Below are 20,695 nucleotides of genomic sequence, written 5' to 3'. Positions count from 1 at the left end.
GAATGTACTCGAAACTACACACCGGATTTGGCTCGAGTAGACTCGAAACTCGACTCCAATTCAAGTCGAGCTGGAGGAAATGTTTCGAGTCGAATCCTCGGGTCGAGCTCAACGATGTCTGTTTCTAGTCGAATCCAGTGTCAAAGAAAACTCGCTCGTGTCCATCCCTACGAGTAACGCAGTATGGCATTTTATCAATGTTATATTATATGAAAATATTCATATATCAAGTAAAAATTTGTCCTTGCATTTACATAGTGCGATTCAGAACGTGCAGTAATAATAATAATAATAATAATAATAATAATAATAATAATAATAATAATAATAATAATAATAATAATAATAATAATAATAATAATAAAATAGTAATAGTAGTACGGAAAATTGAAGCCATACTTTTTTCACATTTTTAAAATTTCGGACATAAAAGTAACGCGTTAGTAACGCGTTACTTTCGAAGTAAAGTAACAGTTACTTTTTGGGGGCAAGTAACGCGTTACTAACGCGTTACATTTTAAGAGAAAGTAAAGTAACTTGTAACGCGTTACATTTTTACAAGTAACTTACCCAACACTGCGTAAAACTTACATAACGAGACAAGAGGAGAAAAGCTCTCTGAGGATCTAGAGAGAATTTTTGAGAATCGAGACGAGACGAGAGTTCCACAAAATTTGCAAAACGAGACAAGAGATGAAAAGCTCTCTGAGAATCTAGAAAGAATTTTTCGAGAACCGAGACGAGACGAGAGTTCCGCAAAGTTTACGAAACGAGACGAGAACGCTTTATTTCTAGTCTCTTTTTGTTCCGTGGGCAACAGTAAAAATAGTCATGAATTTTGTTGCAACATAATGTAAACTAAGTAAATTTTTCCACTTTATAGTAAAGCAAAATTGAAATATAAAACTTATCCGGATTTCTCCAATTTTACTATTTATAATCCTGATATTAAAAATCCGGATTTGGCCATTCCTACTTGATACCAGTGTTGGGCAAAATCAATTGAAATCAATTGCAATTGATCAATCAATTGAAAGTAATTGCTCTGAAAATTAATCGCAATTGATTTCAATTTGTAATTGACAATTAATTTCAATTGCAATTGAATTCAATCATAAAATTTGCAATTAAATTTTTGTCAATTGTTAATTGTTAATTGGTCAACAGGCAATTGAAACTTTTAGTTGTTAATTGTCAATCGCAAAGGGGTGCAATTGAAACATTTAATTGTTAATTGTAATTGACTATTGAAACTTGTACTTGTTAATTGTAATTGTTAATTGCAATTGAAATCAGCAATTAAAACTGAAGATAAGAAGATGTGAGTATATTGTGTTGTCCACTTGTTACTGTTTTACATATTTCAAATAAGGTACTTATAAGAAATGCTGGATAACTACCATCCCTTCGCCCCCTGGGGAGAAAGTCGTGAAACTAAGCATTTTTAAAATATATTATGTTTATGGTTCTATCCCCCTTGAAAGAACTCTATATGCCCGTCATGCATACAATAGGAATGGACACGAGCGAGTTCGAGCGAGTTTTCTTTAAAACTCGACTCGACTCGAAGCAGACATCTTTGAGCTCGACTTGAGAACTCGGCTCGAAAACTTTCCCCCAACTCGACTGGAATTCGGATCGAGTTTCCATCGAGTCGAGCCAAAACGAGCCAATCCGAGCTAAATCCTTTGTGTAGTTCCAAGTACTACTCTTTTCAAATATACTACATAGAGAATATAATTATCAATGATACTACTACTATTACTATAACTAATTATTATTATAACATCGTGTACCTGTATAAACATGGAATATAGGCGGTTTGTATCTGAATACTAAAAATTAGTTGACTGTCGATCTAGGTCGTCAATAAATCTTCAGGAGGCAAGGACGTCGGTCTCGGTCACGAGGTTTTAGGTTTGAGTTCAGGAGGAGCAAGTATTCGGGCTCGAGCCAAAAATTGTTAAAAGTTATAGGACTCCAGCCAAACATGTTCAAAACTGCTCGACCCGGGTTTAGGGTTGTCAACGACTCAAGCGGTTCGCTCACAGCTCATTTACTTATCGAGCCGAACCGAGAAGTGAGCCGAGCCAACAGCTCATCCAACCGAGCCAGCTCGAGCCGATGGCTCACACGTCGAACTCATTGCTTACCCCAACCGAGCCGGTTCGAGCCATCGGCTCAGTTAAACTGACTCGAACCCAGCCTATGGACTCGTTTCAACGGAGCTGGTTCGAGCCATTGGCTCCAATCGAGCCGAGTCGATGACTCGTCCCTACCGAGCCGGCTCAAGCCATCGGCTCAATTGAGCCCAGTCGATGGGTCATCCCAACCAAGCCAGCTCAAGCTGTACACTCAGTTGAACCGAGCCGAGCAGGTTGACTTCTCTATCCCGGTTGAGCTTCTACTTTGGCTAAAAAATTGGACCGTGCAGTTCTCAGCCTTGATGGTAAGAACTACAGTATATACCCCCAGATAGCACGTAAGCTTAAATCAAGGGTCGCTTTCCCTTGATTTTGGCTTAGCAATGTACAGTTGATGCGACAAGCGACAATCAACGTTTATTTTCGCTTGTTTTAAACTTGAAAAGAAGCTTGAATTTATCAACTTTCTACTAAGCCTATTTCAAGCTTGATTCATAACGCTTGACGTTCGTCGATTGTTTAGAAAATGGAGCCATCTGTAGGATTGGTGAGTAGTCTTAGAGATTTGGAGCTTGATTTCTTCCAAAAGGTAAACAAAGGTAAGCTATGTGTATAAAATATAGTAAGCCCTACTTTAGCTTTAGTTACAAAATAAAAAGGTGATTTTTGTTAGACTGGCACGCTGAGTGCTTTTAGGATAATTTTACAGACTAGTGTTACTTCATTACTTTCCAAATATGGATGGAATTTTGATGTTTATACCTTTTATTTTTATTTTATTTTTTTTAAGTATGTGTTCACCCGTATAATGTATACCCTATTTGGCATTTATTCCGAAGTTGGGCGTCAGGTTTCGCCACGTTTTTTCGCTGTCATCTCCTTTCTACACTTTCTGCAATTTGTTATTAGGTTCATAAATCCGTGCTCTTCACAAACTTTTAAAAGATTTTGCTCGTTATCAACGTATTGCTTCACAAATGTTAAAACTGTTAGTTCATTGCCCTTGTACATTCGCCATGTTGATAACATAAATGCTCGTTACTTTCCCACAATGCAACCGTTTGGTACCTTGCGCTAAGTAGTTCCCTCCGCTCGCCGTATAGTCCCATGTTTATAACCGCTTATATATAACAAAGAAATAGACTTTTCGAGACCCTTATATATTATCAAGCACACAAACGATCAAATTATTCATATCTTTTCTGTAAATTTTAAAAATTTTGCTGGAAACGGACGCCCAACTTTGGAACTTAACCCCCATATTTAGCCATTGGATTCTTTAAAGTCAGTGATGGCTCTTGACAATTAGCATCAACATGGGCGCCCGAAGGGGAGGGTAGGGCCCGGGCCCCCCTTTGGCTTACGAAAATGTTTACGTAATATAGCAAACCACGTATATTAAATACCAGGCATAATATAGCAACCATGTAGATGGGCCCCTACCTAGAAAATTTTCTTCGGGCGCCCCTGAATATCAGTACAAAAATTAGAGGTTTAACTTCAGCAGACGGCTTTACCACATTAAAAATTTATAGGTGAAATACTTGATAACTGTTAAGGCATTACTTTAACAGACGGCTCTACCATATTTATATCGATTTTGTGGTCATTTTTCACTAGATTTGAGATAATAGTGTTACATGTAGATAATTTTGGAACTTGGGGGCCAAAATCAGGTAAAATCACCGTGTTTACAAGAGAAATGAGTTGGTGTTACGTAATTGTAATTACTAACATAACTAACCAAACCTAACCTAACTAATCAAAAACACAGAAAATATAGGTGTTCTCATTTATGTGGATCGCTCACACGCCTGCTCGCTACGGACGCACCCCCTCGCTCAGCTCGGGACCCCCTGCTGCGCTCCTGCTCTAACTTGGTTAGATGGCATTCTTGCTTTTTAGTGGCCACCTAACACAAGTTGGTTCGTGGTTTATGCACTAGCTCCTCATTTAGTGGGTATTCTACAAAAAGAAACCGGAAAATGCAATGTGTGAACATTTGGTAGAACCGTCTGCTCGAGTAATACCCAAGTATCTCAACCTAGCCTAACCTAAACTAACTTAACCTACCTAAACCATAAAAAATACACAATATATAGCAAGAGAGTACAAAATTTAAGCAAAATATTGCCCCCCCCCTCATTTCCAAAAATATGCCGTTACATAACGCTTTACGTAGCATAGCTGAGCGAGTGAAGGGGAATAGAAGCCCCGTAGGACTCGTTTTTTTCCTACTTTTTAATTTACACACTTTTGGCATTGCAACCATTGCAGACGGTCATTTTCCAAAGCTTCATATATACTTACTGCCATCTCATTCCTTGCTTGTATTCATCTGCCTACCGCCTTGTCAATTAGATCCACCAAAACATACTTAATTTCCCATTTCGTAGGATTCTATATAACAGATACGATTTATTAAGTCTAAACACATTAAAATAATTTATTTAATTAGGTAGAGCCATCTGCCAAAGTTAACCCCATATTAATAGTGAAGGTAGTTAAATGATAATGTAAGTGTTTTCAACTCAATAAATTGTATGTGCAAATGAGTATACAATGCGTAAGCGAACTACTAGATAAAAGAAATAAGTGCATAGGATTGTTTTTAGACCTTACAAAAGCATTTGACTTAGTGCCTCATAGAGAACTTTTATATAAAATAGAGAAATGTGGAATAAGAGGAGTAATAAGAAACTGGTTTCGTTCATATTTGACAGATAGAATGCAGGTGGTAGAAATAACTAGAGTAGATGGGAGAAATTCAAAATTAACTACTTTCACATCTACAATGAATAAAATAAAATGCGGCGTACCACAAGGATCAATTCTTGGGCCATTACTGTTTTTGATATATATAAACGATCTCCCGAATAATTTAAACTTTGCAAAAGCCACATTATTCGCGGATGACACAAGTGTAGCAATAACAGGCGAAAACCAGCAACGATTAAATACTAACATAGAAAACACCGTAAAACAGCTAACAAACTGGTTTGATCATAATAAGTTAATAGTAAATTCAGAAAAAACCTTGTCAATAAGTTTTAAATTAACAAACAACAATCTAGATAAAGGAAGTATAAAAATAGGAGAAAACGAAATAAAAGAAGTTAGTTTTGTAAAATTTTTAGGTGTACATATATCAGCAGATTTAAAATGGGATTATCATATAGAAAAAATTGCGAATAGGTTAAGAAAAATGTGTTTTGCCGTACAAACCATCAAAAATACTATAAACCGAAATACAGCAAAAATATTATATTACTGCTCATTTGAATCTATATTAAGATATGGATTAATATTTTGGGGAAATACTTTAAAAAGTAGAGATATTTTTGTTCTTCAAAAAAGAGTTGTACGAATCCTAGCTGGTGTAGGACCCCGAGAGTCCTGTAGGAAATATTTTAAAGAACTAGCTATACTACCTTTACCATGTTTGTATATATATTGCTTAATAGAATTTGTAAGATCCAACATAAATGAGTACATAACAAACGGTGACATGCATGGATACAACACAAGAAATAAGACTAATTTTCATCCACCAAACCATAGAACAGCAATGTATGAAAAGGGAGTAAAATATGCTGGTATTATGCTATACAATAAGTTACCAAACAAATTAAAGGTAATCAAGTCTAATGTTACATTCAAAAGAAAATTAAAAGAATACCTATTGTCACATTGCTTCTATACAATAGATGAATATAATCAATTAAATAGTCACAATGTAAATAGTAGTAGCAAAGTAACAAGATAGGTTCATTTATGTATAAGGTATGCTGTAGTATTTGTATAATGATATTTCAAATTACTGTAATGTATAAAAGTATGAATTATGTTTAACAAATGTGTCTAATATATATGTACTGCATCAATTAACCATGACGAATCCCATGTACTATCGGAAAATTATTTCCAAGTTTGTACAGAATGGAGGATAAATAAAATGAATGAAATGAATGAATGAAAATGGAAAGTAAGTATGTTATGCTGGAGCTATTTGCCAGGGCGCAAGGCGGTTGAATACAAGCAAGGAACGAAATGCCAGTATTTGTATGTTAAGTTTTGGAAAATGAGCGTCTAGAATGGCTGCAATGCCAATCGTGTGTAACTTAAAAGATAAGCAAAAAAAAAAATCCTAGGGGGCTTCTAATCCACTCCGCTCGCTCAGGTGTGGTTCGTAAGGCGTTTGTAAAGTAGTGCCCCAAATCTAGTGAAAAAATCAACAAAATCCATATAAATTTGGAGAGCTGTCTGCTAAAGTAATGAAAATTACGTTTTATCTCTACAATCGAGGAGAAAACTGCTTTGAATTAATACATTGCCTAAGCTTTCTTGTTTTAGCTTTCACCGATACTCTACAAATTTTAACTGATGTGGCTTTCCCAAGAATCGGTACGGATGATATTTAAATACAGCAAGCCTGGACACTCACTCATTTTAGAATGCATCGTGCCTATCTTTCATTCCTTATGTTCTTCCTTATTTATTCGGAGGTTGGGGGCAAAATTGAAATAGTTCAAATGAAGAATATAAGTACTTATGTCCGACTTTATTTAGTAACAATTACTCATTCTAAGGTATACTTCATCAAACTTAGATTAAATGATATCACTCATTTCATCGCTTTACAATAAGTACAAGGAAAGGTTCGATCCGGTATGGACTTTTGGGTTTCGGGTAAAAGAACGATGAATTTCGAAAAATTACTTATTGGATATTAACAATATCTCAGAGTGGATTATTACGCGAAAATAAGTTGGCATATTAGTTTGAAGTTTGTAAGGTAAGAAGTCGAGGGTGTAAGTTTGAAGAAAACTAGGTTTTTCGTTGCTTACATTTTAATCTTTTTATCCTCTAAAAACAGTAACTTCTGTCTCTTAATTGATTTTAGTGCTTTTGTTTACTTTTTTTTGCTACCAGCTGAATGAAGTCTGGATCTAAAATCTCAGAAAAATATTTGCAATCTGAACAGATGTAATAAAGAAATAACGCTAATTTTCAGGATTGGCAAAAACCGTATTCTTGTTTTTTTTTAACTTTTTTTTTTACTTAAACCGGAATGTTTGCTTTAAACCAGGTTTCTTTTATTTAAATAGGTTTACTTTAGATTAAAGTGGAGTAACCGTTGCCCCCTTTTTTTAAGGGTAAAGGTAATTTGAGGCTGATGATTCGATTGAACAAGGTCGCAGCCTCGAGAAATGACCGCAACCCGCTCACACTAGAGGTCATAGGTCAACTAGTTCTGCAAACGATTTACCAGTACATCATAAATTATTCAGAAGTCTACTCCTTCAGCATTGGTTAAGCTTGAATTTTCCTTGTCGGAGGCATGATCGTCCACAAGTTGAGTGGGGGTGGGATTTGTGAAAAATACTTTTTTAACTTGTCTCTTTAATTGTGATTTTATTTTATCAAGTTTGGAGTTCCTGCCGAACTGCCTGTAGTGCGCTGTCACACTAGCGGATGGTCAACAAAACTTTTCCACAGAAGCTGATTAAGTGTCTAAATTTATAACATTGGAAAATAGATCGACGAAACAGAGATTTCTATTAGGTTTGACTGGTTTGTTAATAATAATAATAATAAAAAAGGTTTTATTTAGAAAGATAGTATGAATGGTCCAGAACTATTAGTCACTTCTTGTATTGATTAGCAAATTAAATTAAGCCTATATTTCTGACTTTGACTAAATTAGATCTTCTGTACTATGTAGTCTTTTAAAATTGTCCATTGATTTAATGTGTATAACTGTAGAGTGATTCCACTTTGCAGTTCTTTCCCTTTTGGTTCTTAAGTGGCTCCTAAAATATTCACAAGTATGCATGATCACTGGAACGTATTTCTATCAGTTGACCTCCGTGGATGATGGGTCTGTGGATTTATCGCCTTTGTTATCAAGGGATTCTGGTTTCGAGTTCAAATGAAGAACAATATCTCTCGAGTGCAAACTGAGTAGTGGTTCGGATCTCACTTTAAGCTGTAGGTCCCGTTCTTCATAACCCCGCTGTTATGTCCTTAAACATAGAAAGACGAAGGTGGTTCAAATTTGCCCGCACTTTCTTTTTCTCTTTGCCCGAACAAATGAATTTTACAACGTTTGAAATTTTTTGTATTTTCTTCTGTAATCTAAACTTAAATTTAGTTTTATTAGAAAGCACATTATTGTGGTAGTTTTTTTTTTTTTTTTTTTTTTAGCGCAGGTGACTAAATACTTTTTTTTTCAGCAACTTAGAAATGTTAAGAGAAGTAAAGTTTTACTTTAAAAGGATCATTGTAAACTTATCTATTCTTTGAATGGATGACTAAATTAACATAATCTACTTTTATACATTGAGCAAACGTAATACTCTCAGGTTTAGTATAGTAACTTGTCTACACAGGCTAATGTATTTAAAGCTACTTCATGTCTGCTAACCAAATTCGGTAGTAGTCTGTACTGGGACCTATATTTGTAATATTTCCTATTAAAATAAAATTTCACAAGTCTTAAAATAATTTTACAACTCATATTTATTAGTAGCAGTCATTAAACAACTTTAAAATACATTAGTAGGCTTAAAATTGGAATTTACAACCGCGAGCAAAATTGACCCCCCTTAGTCTTTCACGTGACCAATTATAGTTTAGTCTTCCTAGGGTTAATGTTAAGATACACAGATGACTAATGATAGTGAATGATTATGAAGGAATTAGTGGCATGACAACGGGAAAACCCTCACGAATATGATATTGTCCATCATAAACTCATGAGGCCGGAGATTGAACCAGAGATCCGTCGCACCAAAAGACAACGTTCTACCTCTGAGCAATCAACCCTTTCCTTCCGCAGTGCTGATGAATGATGTCATACTCTAATGACCTGGTCATAATTCTCCAACGTAGTGGTCTTCTACACACGTCTTCCTAATTGTTCCCCATTTTTTCCCCCAAGATTTCTGATTAAATGAACAGCGAAATCATATTTAAATAAAATCTTTGAGTTTTGTCCCACAGTTATGCGGGGCAGCCTAAAGCAAACGGTGATGATGAGAATGAATTAAATGATGGAGTGAAGAAAGTGGAGGGGAACAGTAGAACCCTGAGAAAACCCACGCACACGGTGTTTTTCCACCACAAACGTACACTCATGTCCAAAATTATTGTCGCATGTCTATAAATCTGTTGTAGGAATAAAATTTGACAACGAATTCGCCCTGTATTTCTTATAATGTTGGTATGTGTATAATCGGCAAAGACATGTATGTGACAAATTTCATGTCAAAAGAGCAGTAAGTAGGAACAATAAAACGAAAATAAAACTTTCTTGTCCATTTGTTTTACTCATTCTAATTTACGTGCTTATAATTCTTTCCCTATAAAATTTTCCACAATTACACATTTCTCGATTATACACATAGTATCGGTATTAAAAGAATCCTGCTAAATCATTATCAAATTATATTCTTACAAGAAGACAGTTATAGATATGCGACAATCATTTTGGACATGAATGTACATTTTATTGTTTCAATGATTTGTGAAATAATATGTTTTCTAGTTATAATAACACCTTCAAAACAATATTTCCTAAAATTTATTGCAGATATCAGAATGGTATTTGGCCAAATGCAATCTGCTTTAGCTGACCTTAGTGAAAGAGTATCTTCCGTCGAGAAGAAGGTCGACACACTTCTAAGTAATGGTGTGAGTGTGAAAGCAGAGTTCATAAACGATGAATCCGAACTTCTTGGCCTTCTGCCTCTGCGAACGTTGGATGATTTTCAAACATTTGAGAGAAAGCTTGAAGATTCTAACTTCGGAAAGAAATATGTAAGTGTCCTATCAAAACTGTACAAGTTGTGAAGCAGGTTTCAAATCTTTGTTATATCTTTTAATTTACGTTTTTTTGGAACATCTCTCTTTTGACTAAATGTTAGCATCAACTTCATTTTTGCCAATTTAACCATTATCATGTGCATTAGCTATGGACTATAATTTTGATCAACTTGCCACTCATACTTGCTAATATAGTCATTTAGGCGGCAATTAAACCTTTGCAGTCATTTTTTTTTAGAAAATATGAAAAACCTAAAAAAGTAGTTTATCTTGGTATTTTTCTAATTCTGTTGAAAACAGCACTTACATTGTCACAGTAGATTAGATATCTTTTATCAGTCTCACCTATCCGTCACGGTAAATGGGGATTCCTGGATCTGGTTTCTCCATAGTCAATTTGTTTGATTAGTTTCTAAAGTATTTTTAGTTTGGGTTCGGTTTTTCTTGTTGAGAGGCGTGCATGTGTATGTATATATTTTTGTGATAGATCAATAGTGTTATCAAGACATACATTTGAAGTTGAAAATAATTCAAGAAATTTTATTACTTATAGTCAATGAAGGAACAAATTGTATTGTGAAACTGATTTGAGGATATCAAAAGATAAATAATAGAACATCCTTGTAAACTAGTAGACAAAAAGTACCAAATCTTTACTTTCTTTATTCCTAAATTCTGTTACCTATAATTTAAAGTAAGTTGAGCCATTTTTAGCTAGTTTCTGTGCGTCATTTAGCTATTTTCTGACACTACTTGTTGGCAGCACTGATTAACCCAATGTTTCTTGTTACTTTTGGAAGTGTATGTAATTTCCATATACACACACACACACGCACGCACACACACACACACACACACACATATATACATATATATATATATATATATATAGTATTTTTTTCTAATTCGAACGGACAATGGTCCTTTTAAATAACCGCTATTCCGATACAAAGCTGAAAGTTACCAAATAAATCCCAGACAAACAGTTTTTGTTAGTCACGTAGCCCATTTGATACGGCCTTCTATGAAACTCAGAACCCCACGCCCTTCTTTTTTGACTAGTATCATTCATGCTTCGTGTTTTTTTTTTTTTTTTTTTTTGCCACTGGTAGAAAAACATAACAATATGGACCCTTATATATATTGTTTTTCTTTTCGATTTCAGTATGCATTAGATCTAAATAATTTCCTTTCTTTCAGGTAAAAGTATTACTGTCAATTGGTGATTAGGATTTAAAAGGTTTCGTTCACAATGCAATAAGAAGAACTTTGTGCGACAAGCTCGCAATGGAATTCTCCTACTCTGGCAGGAAATCAAGCATCATGAAACATAAAAGCACACCTTTGGGTCCACCCAGATATGCAAAAGGATCCACAGTAAGTTGATTTGAAAAGTTGTACTGAAATATTTAACTTCATTTATTTATTTATGCTAGTAACCATACAAAATTCCAGTTTGCTAATTACTAAGTCTTACTTCTCTCGTACTGGACGTGTGTTCTCATATTAGTATGTCCCAAGCAATCAGAAGTAATTCTTCACGAATAAAGTATGCTTTGAGTACTTTAGGGTGCTTTTACTGTCAAGTAGTAAAATATGTAAATGTGTTCACCCTTACTGGGTGAATATAACATCTGTGTAGAATATATAGGAAATTCAATAACTGATCCAACACTACATTGTAAACAAAGCTTTACTGGCAAAGTACACATTTAAACAAATCTTTGCTTGAAAAGGCATTCAAAAATAATTTGTAAGGTGTACGGAAAACCTAAAACCAAATAAAAGTCCAAGGTAGAAATGATTCCAGGGCTAAATAAAATCAATATTGTCAACGAATTTAAATTGAATTACAGTGTAGGAATCACTACTGTGAAGTATAATTTTGCACCAGACTTTTCGTGTATACCTGTAAACTTGATACTGTCTACCGAACGAATATAACTTCGTTGGGTTGGCAACACTGTTAGTCTGGTAGTATTACATAGTATGCCAAACCGTGTCCCCTGCCGATATTTTAAAGGGGTAAAATTTCAGAGCTCTTTGTCTAACACTAGGACGCAGATAAAACACTAGAAGAACATAGCTTTCGAAGTTACCATAATTCCAGTATAAAAAGAGAAAAATTGCAGGCTTTCAAGACGGCGAATAGTCAAACTTTCGTTTTTCTGTCGTCTTCATCTTTCAATTTTTCGTGACAACGAAGTTAACCAAAACCTAATGTGTTTTTTGTAGTGTTATTTAAGGTGACTTTAAACGTTGACTCAAAACCATATCACCACTAAGGGCACCGGAAGAAAGTCATGTTACAATTGTATCGAAAAATGTAACTTCTCCATTATATAATATACCAAAAGTGTGGTGGAAGATAACTTTCTATAGTACCCTTACAGAAAATTCACAAAATAGGGGCCTAGCTTAGGTGACTTGAAAAATAATATAGGAATTAGTTTCAGCTCTAGGTATCCATGTTTACAAACCATACCATAATTCCGTAAAGCTATTTAAGAGGGAGATTTATTTCAAATGACAGTTTTTTAAAGAATAAAAATCGCTATTATTTGCTTGAAATTCTATCTTTCTTTTCAGCTGCTGTTCGTAAGATGTACACCGACGCAACAGAAGAAATGGTGAAGGAAGTATTGAGTCTTTGGCTGCAGCAGGCGAAGCCTAGACTACTGCGTATGTAAGTATAGTTTTACCTATTTTCCTTACAATCACGAGAAAGGTCCTAAAGTTCTTACCATCACTAAATAAGCTAGTAATCTGCAACTTAGTCCATGGACGCGTTCTTCTCTACATATACGTTTTGTATTCACTACATTTCTCACATCTATAGGTCACTAGATCAATATCATATGCATAGAATTCTGTACATTTGGAGGAAAAAGAGATTTCCACCGTTTCAATGCCTCTTACTTTCCCGGACCCCAAAATATGAACATCTTATTATAATAGTTGTAATTCTCCCTTTTTTTCTTCCTTTTAGGATATGTATCATAAAACGCTTATGTAATAATTTTAAATGAGAAGTTCAAATATCGAATTCCATGTTTCAAATCTTAAAAGATTTAGATATACCGACATTTTATTAGAATAATTGTAATCCGCACCTTTTTTCTCCTCTCCACATCGTTTCTTTCCCTTTTTACTAACATGTCAAAAAAAAAGGAGGCTGAAACACATGGCAAAGTATTTTAAATGAGAAATCGAAATATTGAACTTCAAATCTCTCACCTTAAGGGATTAAATACTTTACTATAATAATTATAATCCCCATCAATTTTTCTTTCCACCTCTTTTCTTACCTCTTAGGCATATTTCAAAAGCGCTGAAATTCTTATCTACTTATTTTAAAAAATATTCAAATACCAAATTTCATGTTTCAAACCTTCATAAATTCAGAGATTTCGACATCTTATAATAATTGTAATCCTCACTCCTTTTCTTTTCTTTCTCACCTTTTTTCTTTTTTTCCTTTGTACTAAAATATCAAAAACCGCTTAAATATGTCAAATTATTTGAAATGAGACATCCAAATATCAAATTTTAAGTCTGTAACCTTAAGGAATTCGGACATATGGTCATATTTTAAAAATACGTCCCACACCTATTTTCCTCCCCTTCCCGTCGAATTTGCAAAAATCCTTCCTTAGTGGTATCCTACGTAACAAATCCCATGTACTGTCCATATTTAACGTGTCTATCTTAAGCGATTTGGCCTGTGCAAAGATCGGTCGGTCACTCAATCACTTAGGTCTGTATTTTATATAGCGAGATGGGTTCATTTTTACGCACTCATGTATTAATACACAGTGAAATGAGATAAAATGTTTACCTTGTATGTACTTATTATTTTATTATCCCTTATAATTTAGCAGCTTCCTGTTACTTTCCTCGGAGGGTGGACATTTTAACTAAAATCGAGATTCATTACTGTTTACATTTTTGTTTTCTTGTCTTCTGGAAGAAAGTACCTCTGTTAATTTTATTTTTTCATTACTCCTATCTGCTGAATGAAATCGTTTTTTTTTTTTTAAGAATAACTTTTATTCCTTGATTAATTTTGGTGTTGATTACTTTTCTATACTGAAGGAAATTTCATTTTTTGAAAACTGCGATGTCACAGTAATAGAGAGATAGACACTTACTGTTATATTTGCCTTCTAAAAACATTTCCTACCTGCTGCATGAAAAACAGAAAGCAACTAACCTCTTTTTTTCTTGACTAATTTTAGTGTTATTTTACATCTTTTCTATCTATTGAACGAACTCATCTCTTGAGAGAAAAACTACAATACCACCCTCTTTCTTGATTGATTAGAGTTAATTACTTCTTTTCTATACTAAATAAAATCATCTTACATTCTGGAAAACTCTGCAATGCCATTGTAATAGAGAAATATGCAATTGCAGAATCTTCCAGACGATAAGATTATTTCGTTTAGTATAGAAACAAGCAATAAAGCACTATAATTAATTAAGATACAGAATGGTATTGTAGTTTTTTTTTCTCAGAAGATAAGGTTTCATTCAGGAGATAGAAAAGAAGTAAAATAACATTAAAACTAATCAAGAAATAGTTTTTTCCCCTAGAAGATAAAGACTTCAGCAGTTAGAAAATTTTGTTAAAAAACAAAATAATAGTAAATGCACATTTCTCTCTTACAAAGACATTCCCGAGTTTTTCGGAAGATAAGACTTCATTCAGTATGAAAAAGAAGTAATCAACACCAAAATTGAACAAGAAATAAAGGTTAATGTTTTATCCACATGATCAGCAGTGGCAGTAATAAAAAAATAAATTTAAAAAAAGTAAGAGTAGTTCTTTTCCCCAAAGACAATAGGATGGAGCACGCCAAAGTATGAATATGCGTAAACACTCAACAACAAATTACCAGGAAAATAAATAGGGATACATAGGTCTTAAAATGCATTTAGAATTTGACTGGATTGAAGTAAATGAAGTGATTTTCCTGCCTTGTGCCATGTACACTGACAAATGTTTCTGCTTTCAAAGATGGAATATAAAGAACTAGGTCGATAGGTTGCAGGAGTATTTATTACTTCTCTATAATGAATTGTGAAACGACGCTAATGGCCCCGACACGACGTTCCATGAATATGGGTCAAATAAACTTAGTGTTACAGTTACGGTAGTGAGTCATCCCTTCTTCATTTGATATGTATGACTAAGGCAATATGCATGTTTTCGTATCAGTGATTCTTGTGTTTTGAAAGAATGAAACGTTGCAAAGATGTATTCCTCCGCTGTAAGCCTCAGGATTAAAATCCATTTGTTTTACTGTCACAAATAATTCCGTGAATTGTTGCTCAACACCTCCTTACGTATTAGTCGCCAGTAACTTTTTCTTTTTAAGAGAAATATTTCATTGAACTTCTAAGGTATGTTCCAAACTCGTTGCAAAATGGTACGAAGTTGTCCGTGTACACGGTACCTACTTTAGTAAATTCTACACTTTTCCTGTGAATTGCGAACTACACTTTCCCATGCGTTCTGTTGTACATGACGCAGGATAACTTCTTGTAGGTCATTATCTATGATTTGTGTTGCCCCGTGAAGAATACAAGGTATATAGGTTCACACACTTATGGCCTATCTTTCCGGTGAATCGTGAGATCAGATTGCATTTCATACAAGGCATGGAGAGAAAATTAAAGAAATATGTAAATATTTGTTCTTCCATCTCTCAGTGATTTCTTATATCAGTGATCACTTCGTTTGTTTTTCGTAACGCCGTGCTTATACAACAGTACCGAGTGAGTCAATATGACATTTTCTGGATTTATCTCAACTGATGTTCTCACAGAACAATGCCCGTTTTCAGCTAGGAAAAAAAACTTCTACTGAAAATTTACTGGCACTAGAACATTGAAATAAGTAAAGTGAATAAATACCATGCAGTGGTAGCAGTGATGAAACGAGTCACATACTTCGTGACTCGTGATCCCGAAGTAGTCAGATCCCTGACCCTGTATGACCCAGACAGATCCGTGCGATCCCGAGACGACTAAATATCAGACTATGGGAGAGTATGTTGTAATTGTAACAAACGCGATTCTTTCCTTTCAAGTGTTTCTTATGAGTGATCGTCAAAATTTAATCGAATAAGGTTGTAAAACGTAAAATGTATAATATAAGGGATGCCGCTGAACCGAAATAGTGTTTGCGTAATGTTTGTGTATAGTAGTGTTTAAAATTACTTTATTAATTTTCAGTATGTGAAGATGAATTATATTGTATTTGACATAGTCAAGACACTTTAAATAAGAAGTGTCACACTGCAAATCTAACATCTGAATAGGTGAGCTCGATTAAGGAATATTAATTCACTATAAATATTCTACCGTAATGCTATAGAGATCATATTTGGAGTGCTTCCAAGCCATGGATCACCAGATCTGAGAAACGAGTGCCAGACTCTGTTGTCTTGTGTGGCACTTACTTCAAAGAATAAAATGTATTTTAATGAAAGCGTATTTATAAGGTAAACAATATAAATGTTTTCTTTTAACTGTGCAATCAATTACATGTTTTTCAGTACGTATTTATGATCGTTATTTTGCAGAGAACGAAGAAATTCAAAACCTGTAGTGGAAGGTGATACCATTGAAGTTAAGGAACCCAATTAAGGAAATAAGTTAGAAATTATACAAAAAATGTAAATAAGTTCAATAAATAACATTGTAATACAAACTGATTGTTTTCATGGAACCTTATATCAGTTATTGCGTAGAATTTAGGGATATTTTTTTTTCAATTATGTAGTAGCAGCAGAATGCGAAATAATAACAGTTATGATCGGGGAGAGATAGGAGTAAATAAATAAGTAAAAAAGAAATTGCACTGGAAAGTTTTGAAATGAAGTTTTCATATATTGAACATCCAAAATTATTGAACTGTGTAAGGGTTAAGGATAATGCTTAACCACTAGGTTGTCCACTAACTACACAGATTTACTGTAAATAGTTTGTATACTTCTGACAGTGTCATTGTCACCTTATCTCTCCAGTAAATTATTGAGGATGAATTTTATTCCAAATTTTGAAGTGTGGGAATGGCCATCCTCAGTATTTCGCACTCTGTGTAGCAGTGGTTCTAGGATTTAATTTATATTTCTTTCTTTCCTGAAATCTGATAATTTAAAAGTTTGCTTAGCCCTTGACGCTTGTCTAGTGGTGTACGTCTTTGGTGCGCCTAGGGTCGTGGTCGATTCCCAGTGGAAGACCTTACAAACACTGAACGCATTACTGTTCGGATTCTACAGGTCAGTGTCTCATATAACGCTTCGTGCTGAAACGGCACACTCAACTTCAAAATCAAACTGTCGTTAATGGTAAACTAATTGGGTGCTGATCTGCCAGGTCGCATAGTATATTCACCAAGGAACTCAGGAAAAGTGTTGCTTTCTATGTTGAGATAAGATACTAATCTCAATAGACTGGAGTATGAGGTATATATTCAACACCAATATTGTGTGAGACATGGATTTATAATTTAACATGATATCTCAATAATGTTACTCAAAAATAAACCTGAACCTCGTGCTGCAAAGACGCATAATAGACGAAGGAAAGAAGCATAATACAGATTGTGAAAGTATACATATTTTGCTTTGATTTTGACCGAACACAACTATTCTTTTTCAGAACATTGCTTATGTAGGTTTAACAGTTCTTTCGTCCTCACCTTTACGTTTATTTTTGCAGGATTGTTGTCTATATGAGTTTGATTTCATTTTGTATAAGGTTTGATGTGAGGTCCAGTAGTGTCAATCTTGATACAGATTTATTTCTGCACGTGAGAAAATGATTCATCTGGTTGGCGTCATGTATAATGTTTGATGTGAAGGTTAGTATAATGTTCAGTGTGTAAGTTACATAAATGATGGTGTGTGTTCTTTTGCCATCTGAGGGTGTTTGGATATTGCCACCACTTTATTGGCATTCTTTTAAAAATATTGCAGAAACCATATCTTACTACTATGTTTACTATTAATAGTAAGTATGGTATGGTTTCCCCTATATATATTTAAAAGAATGCCAATAAAGTGATGGCAATATCCAAACACCCTCAGATGACAAAAGAATACACACCATCATTTATGTAACTTACACATTGAACATTATACTAACCTACACATCAAACATTATACATGTCGCCAAGCAGATGAATCATTTTCTCACGTGCAGAAATAAATTTGTATCAAGCTTTACTGAGAAGCTTGCAATAAACGAGACATATTAAGCATGTGCTAAACTTGAAGTGGACAGCTTGAAATAAGCTTGAGATGACAAGCCTGTAGCAAGCATTATGTACCAAGTTTGATATAAACTTGAGGTAACAAGCCTGTAGCAAGCATTACGTACCAAGTTTGAAATAAACTTGAGGTAACAAGCCTGTAGCAAGCATTACGTACCAAGCTTGTAATAAACTTGAGCTGACAAGCTTGAAACAATCTTACAGTATAAGCCTACAATATGCTTGTCGCCTGTCAACTTCGTCGCTTGAATCAGCCTTGATATACGCTTAAAGACTTGTCGTAACAAGCTTGGGACAAGCTTATATCCTTGTCACGACAAGCTTATATCATGCTTGTGGCAAGCTGTTTCTGCTATCTGGGCCTATATTAGTGCTCACGGCGTCATTAACTTGTTCCCCCACCAACGAATTTCGAGGTACATTGTTTTGCATCTTTATTGCATGTTTTGTGTCGCTTTATGCGCCTATTCCCACATTTTGTGCATTACCCTAAGTGGGTAAAAATGGGCCTACAAATATGGCGGAACAAGTTATTGCTGTTCCGCCACCAATGAATTTCAAGGTCGTTTCCTTCACATCGTGTTGTGCCGTTTTGTGCGTCTACTTCCACGTTTTGTGCGTCATAGGAAGTGGGTTAAAATGAGTCCCCAAGGTGGGACGAAAATGAACCACTGTTCCGTCACCTTCGAATTTCGAGGTCGCTTCTTTCGCATCGTTTAGTGACAGTCTCTTGCCGTTTTGAGTGCGTATTTTCACGTTTTGTGCGTCACCGGAAGTGGGTCAAAATGGGCTTCCAAGATGGGACGAAAATGATCAAGAACTCCGCCACTACCGAATTTCGAGGTCGTTACTTTCACATCGCGTACCCGTTTTTGCGTCTATTTCGACGTTTTGTGCGTCACTGGAAGAGGTCAAAATGGGCCTCAAAGGTGGGACGAAAATGACCCACTGCTCCGCCACTACCGAATTTCGAGGTCCTTCCTTTCGTATCGATTAGTGAATTTTCGTGCCCCTATTTCCAGTTTTGTGCGTCACCGGAAGTGGGTCAAAATGGGCTTCCAAGATAGGACGAAAATGACCAAGAACTCCGCCACTATCGGATTTCGAGGTCGTTAATTTCACATCGTGTACCGTTTTGTGCGTCACTGGAAGACGGTCAAAATGGGCCTCAAAGGAGGGACGGAAACGACCGACTGCTTCGCCACTACCGAATTTCGAGGTCCTTCCTTTCGTATCGACTAGTGAATTTTGTGCCGCTTCGTGCCCCTATTTCCACGTTTTGCTTGTCACTAGAAGTGTGTCAAAATGGGCCTCCAAAGTGTGACGAAAATGACCCACTGTTCCGGCACTATCGAATTTTTAGGTCTTTTTTTCCGCATCGTTTAGTGACAGTCTCTTGCCGTTTTGAGTGCGTATTTTCACGTTTTGTGCGTAACCGGAAGTGGGCCAAGATGGGCTTCCAAGATGGGACGAAAATGACCAAGAGTTCCGCCACTATCGGATTTCGAGGTCATTATTTTCACATTGCGTACCGTTTTGTGCGCCTATTTCGACGTTTTGTGCATCACTGGAAGACGGTCAAAATGGGCCTCAAAAGTGGGACGAAAATGACCCACTGTTCTGGCACTATCGAATTTTTAGCTTTCTTTTCGCATCGTTTAGTGCCTATTTTTTAAAAAGTTTTCTGTGCCTACTTCCTCGTCTTGTGCATCACCCGAGGTGAGTTAAACGGGCCTTTAAAGTAGGAGTTAAATGGCTCACTTCTCCGCCACTATTAAATTTCGGGGTCGGTTCTTTCGCATCGTTTATTGCCTGTTTTATACGTTTTGTGCGTCACCGGAAGTGGGTCAAAATGGACCTACGAATATAACGAAACAAGTTACTGCTGTTCCGCCACCAACGAATCTGGAGGACGTTTCCTTCACATCGTTTAGTGTGTATTTCAGTGGCGGCGTAAAGGCGGGGCGGGCGGTGCCCCTGCCCCGGGCCCCACTTTGTGGGGGCCCCCGGACGGTAGGTAAACTATAATTACTAAAGAAACTTGTTAGCCTGAGATACAAGGGCCGTCAAGGTTTATAATTCACACCTTCCCTAAAAGTAAAAGTAAAAGTAAATATTGATTAATTGTCAATCAATATTACACCAAATAACAGATGAAGCAACAAAAACATCTCTCTAATAAAACTAATCAGTGCCGGATTTCCGTATAAGCTAAACAACATATAGGTTAGGGCCTCACTCTCTTGGGGACCTGCAAAGAAATTTTAAAAAAACTGAATGTAAATTAAAAATAAATAAAATAACAGTTTTATTAACTTGTGGGCTCCCAAGGAAATTTAAAGAAAAAGCCGAATGTAGGTGAAAAAATAATAATACAAACGTTTCACTCTCTTGGGGGCCCCCAAGAAAATTAAAGAAAAAAGCTGAATGTAGGTGAAAA

At 35.4% G+C, this 20,695-nt stretch overlaps 1 protein-coding gene across 1 annotated transcript; it reads left to right on the top strand.

The window, feature by feature from the left end:
* Positions 1–2,670: 2,670 nt before the first annotated feature.
* LOC145661224 (uncharacterized) lies at positions 2,671–16,684 on the top strand. Its single transcript, XM_081726682.1, has 5 exons — positions 2,671–2,743; positions 9,739–9,965; positions 11,172–11,348; positions 12,561–12,657; positions 16,562–16,684. Exons 1-3 carry the CDS (start codon positions 2,671–2,673, stop codon positions 11,199–11,201), a joined length of 330 nt encoding a protein of 109 aa, XP_081582808.1. The 3' UTR covers positions 11,202–11,348; positions 12,561–12,657; positions 16,562–16,684.
* The last annotated feature ends 4,011 nt before the right edge of the window (positions 16,685–20,695 follow it).

Source organism: Thermobia domestica, chromosome 9 (assembly GCF_964235325.1).
Source record: "Thermobia domestica chromosome 9, izTheDome1.hap1.1, whole genome shotgun sequence".
Taxonomy (NCBI): Eukaryota; Metazoa; Arthropoda; class Insecta; order Zygentoma; family Lepismatidae; genus Thermobia; species Thermobia domestica.
The sequence above is the reverse complement of the archived record's forward strand: the minus strand, read 5'-3'. Positions and strand labels throughout refer to the sequence as shown.

Excerpts from the sequence above, each read along its gene's own strand:
- LOC145661224 (XM_081726682.1), top strand. The coding sequence starts at position 2,671 with ATGGAGCCATCTGTAGGATTGGTGAGTAGTCTTAGAGATTTGGAGCTT. Across the intron at positions 2,744-9,738 it reads CTTCCAAAAGGTAAACAAAG|ATATCAGAATGGTATTTGGC; the intron begins GTAAGCTATGTG and ends AATTTATTGCAG. Across the intron at positions 9,966-11,171 it reads CTAACTTCGGAAAGAAATAT|GTAAAAGTATTACTGTCAAT; the intron begins GTAAGTGTCCTA and ends CCTTTCTTTCAG.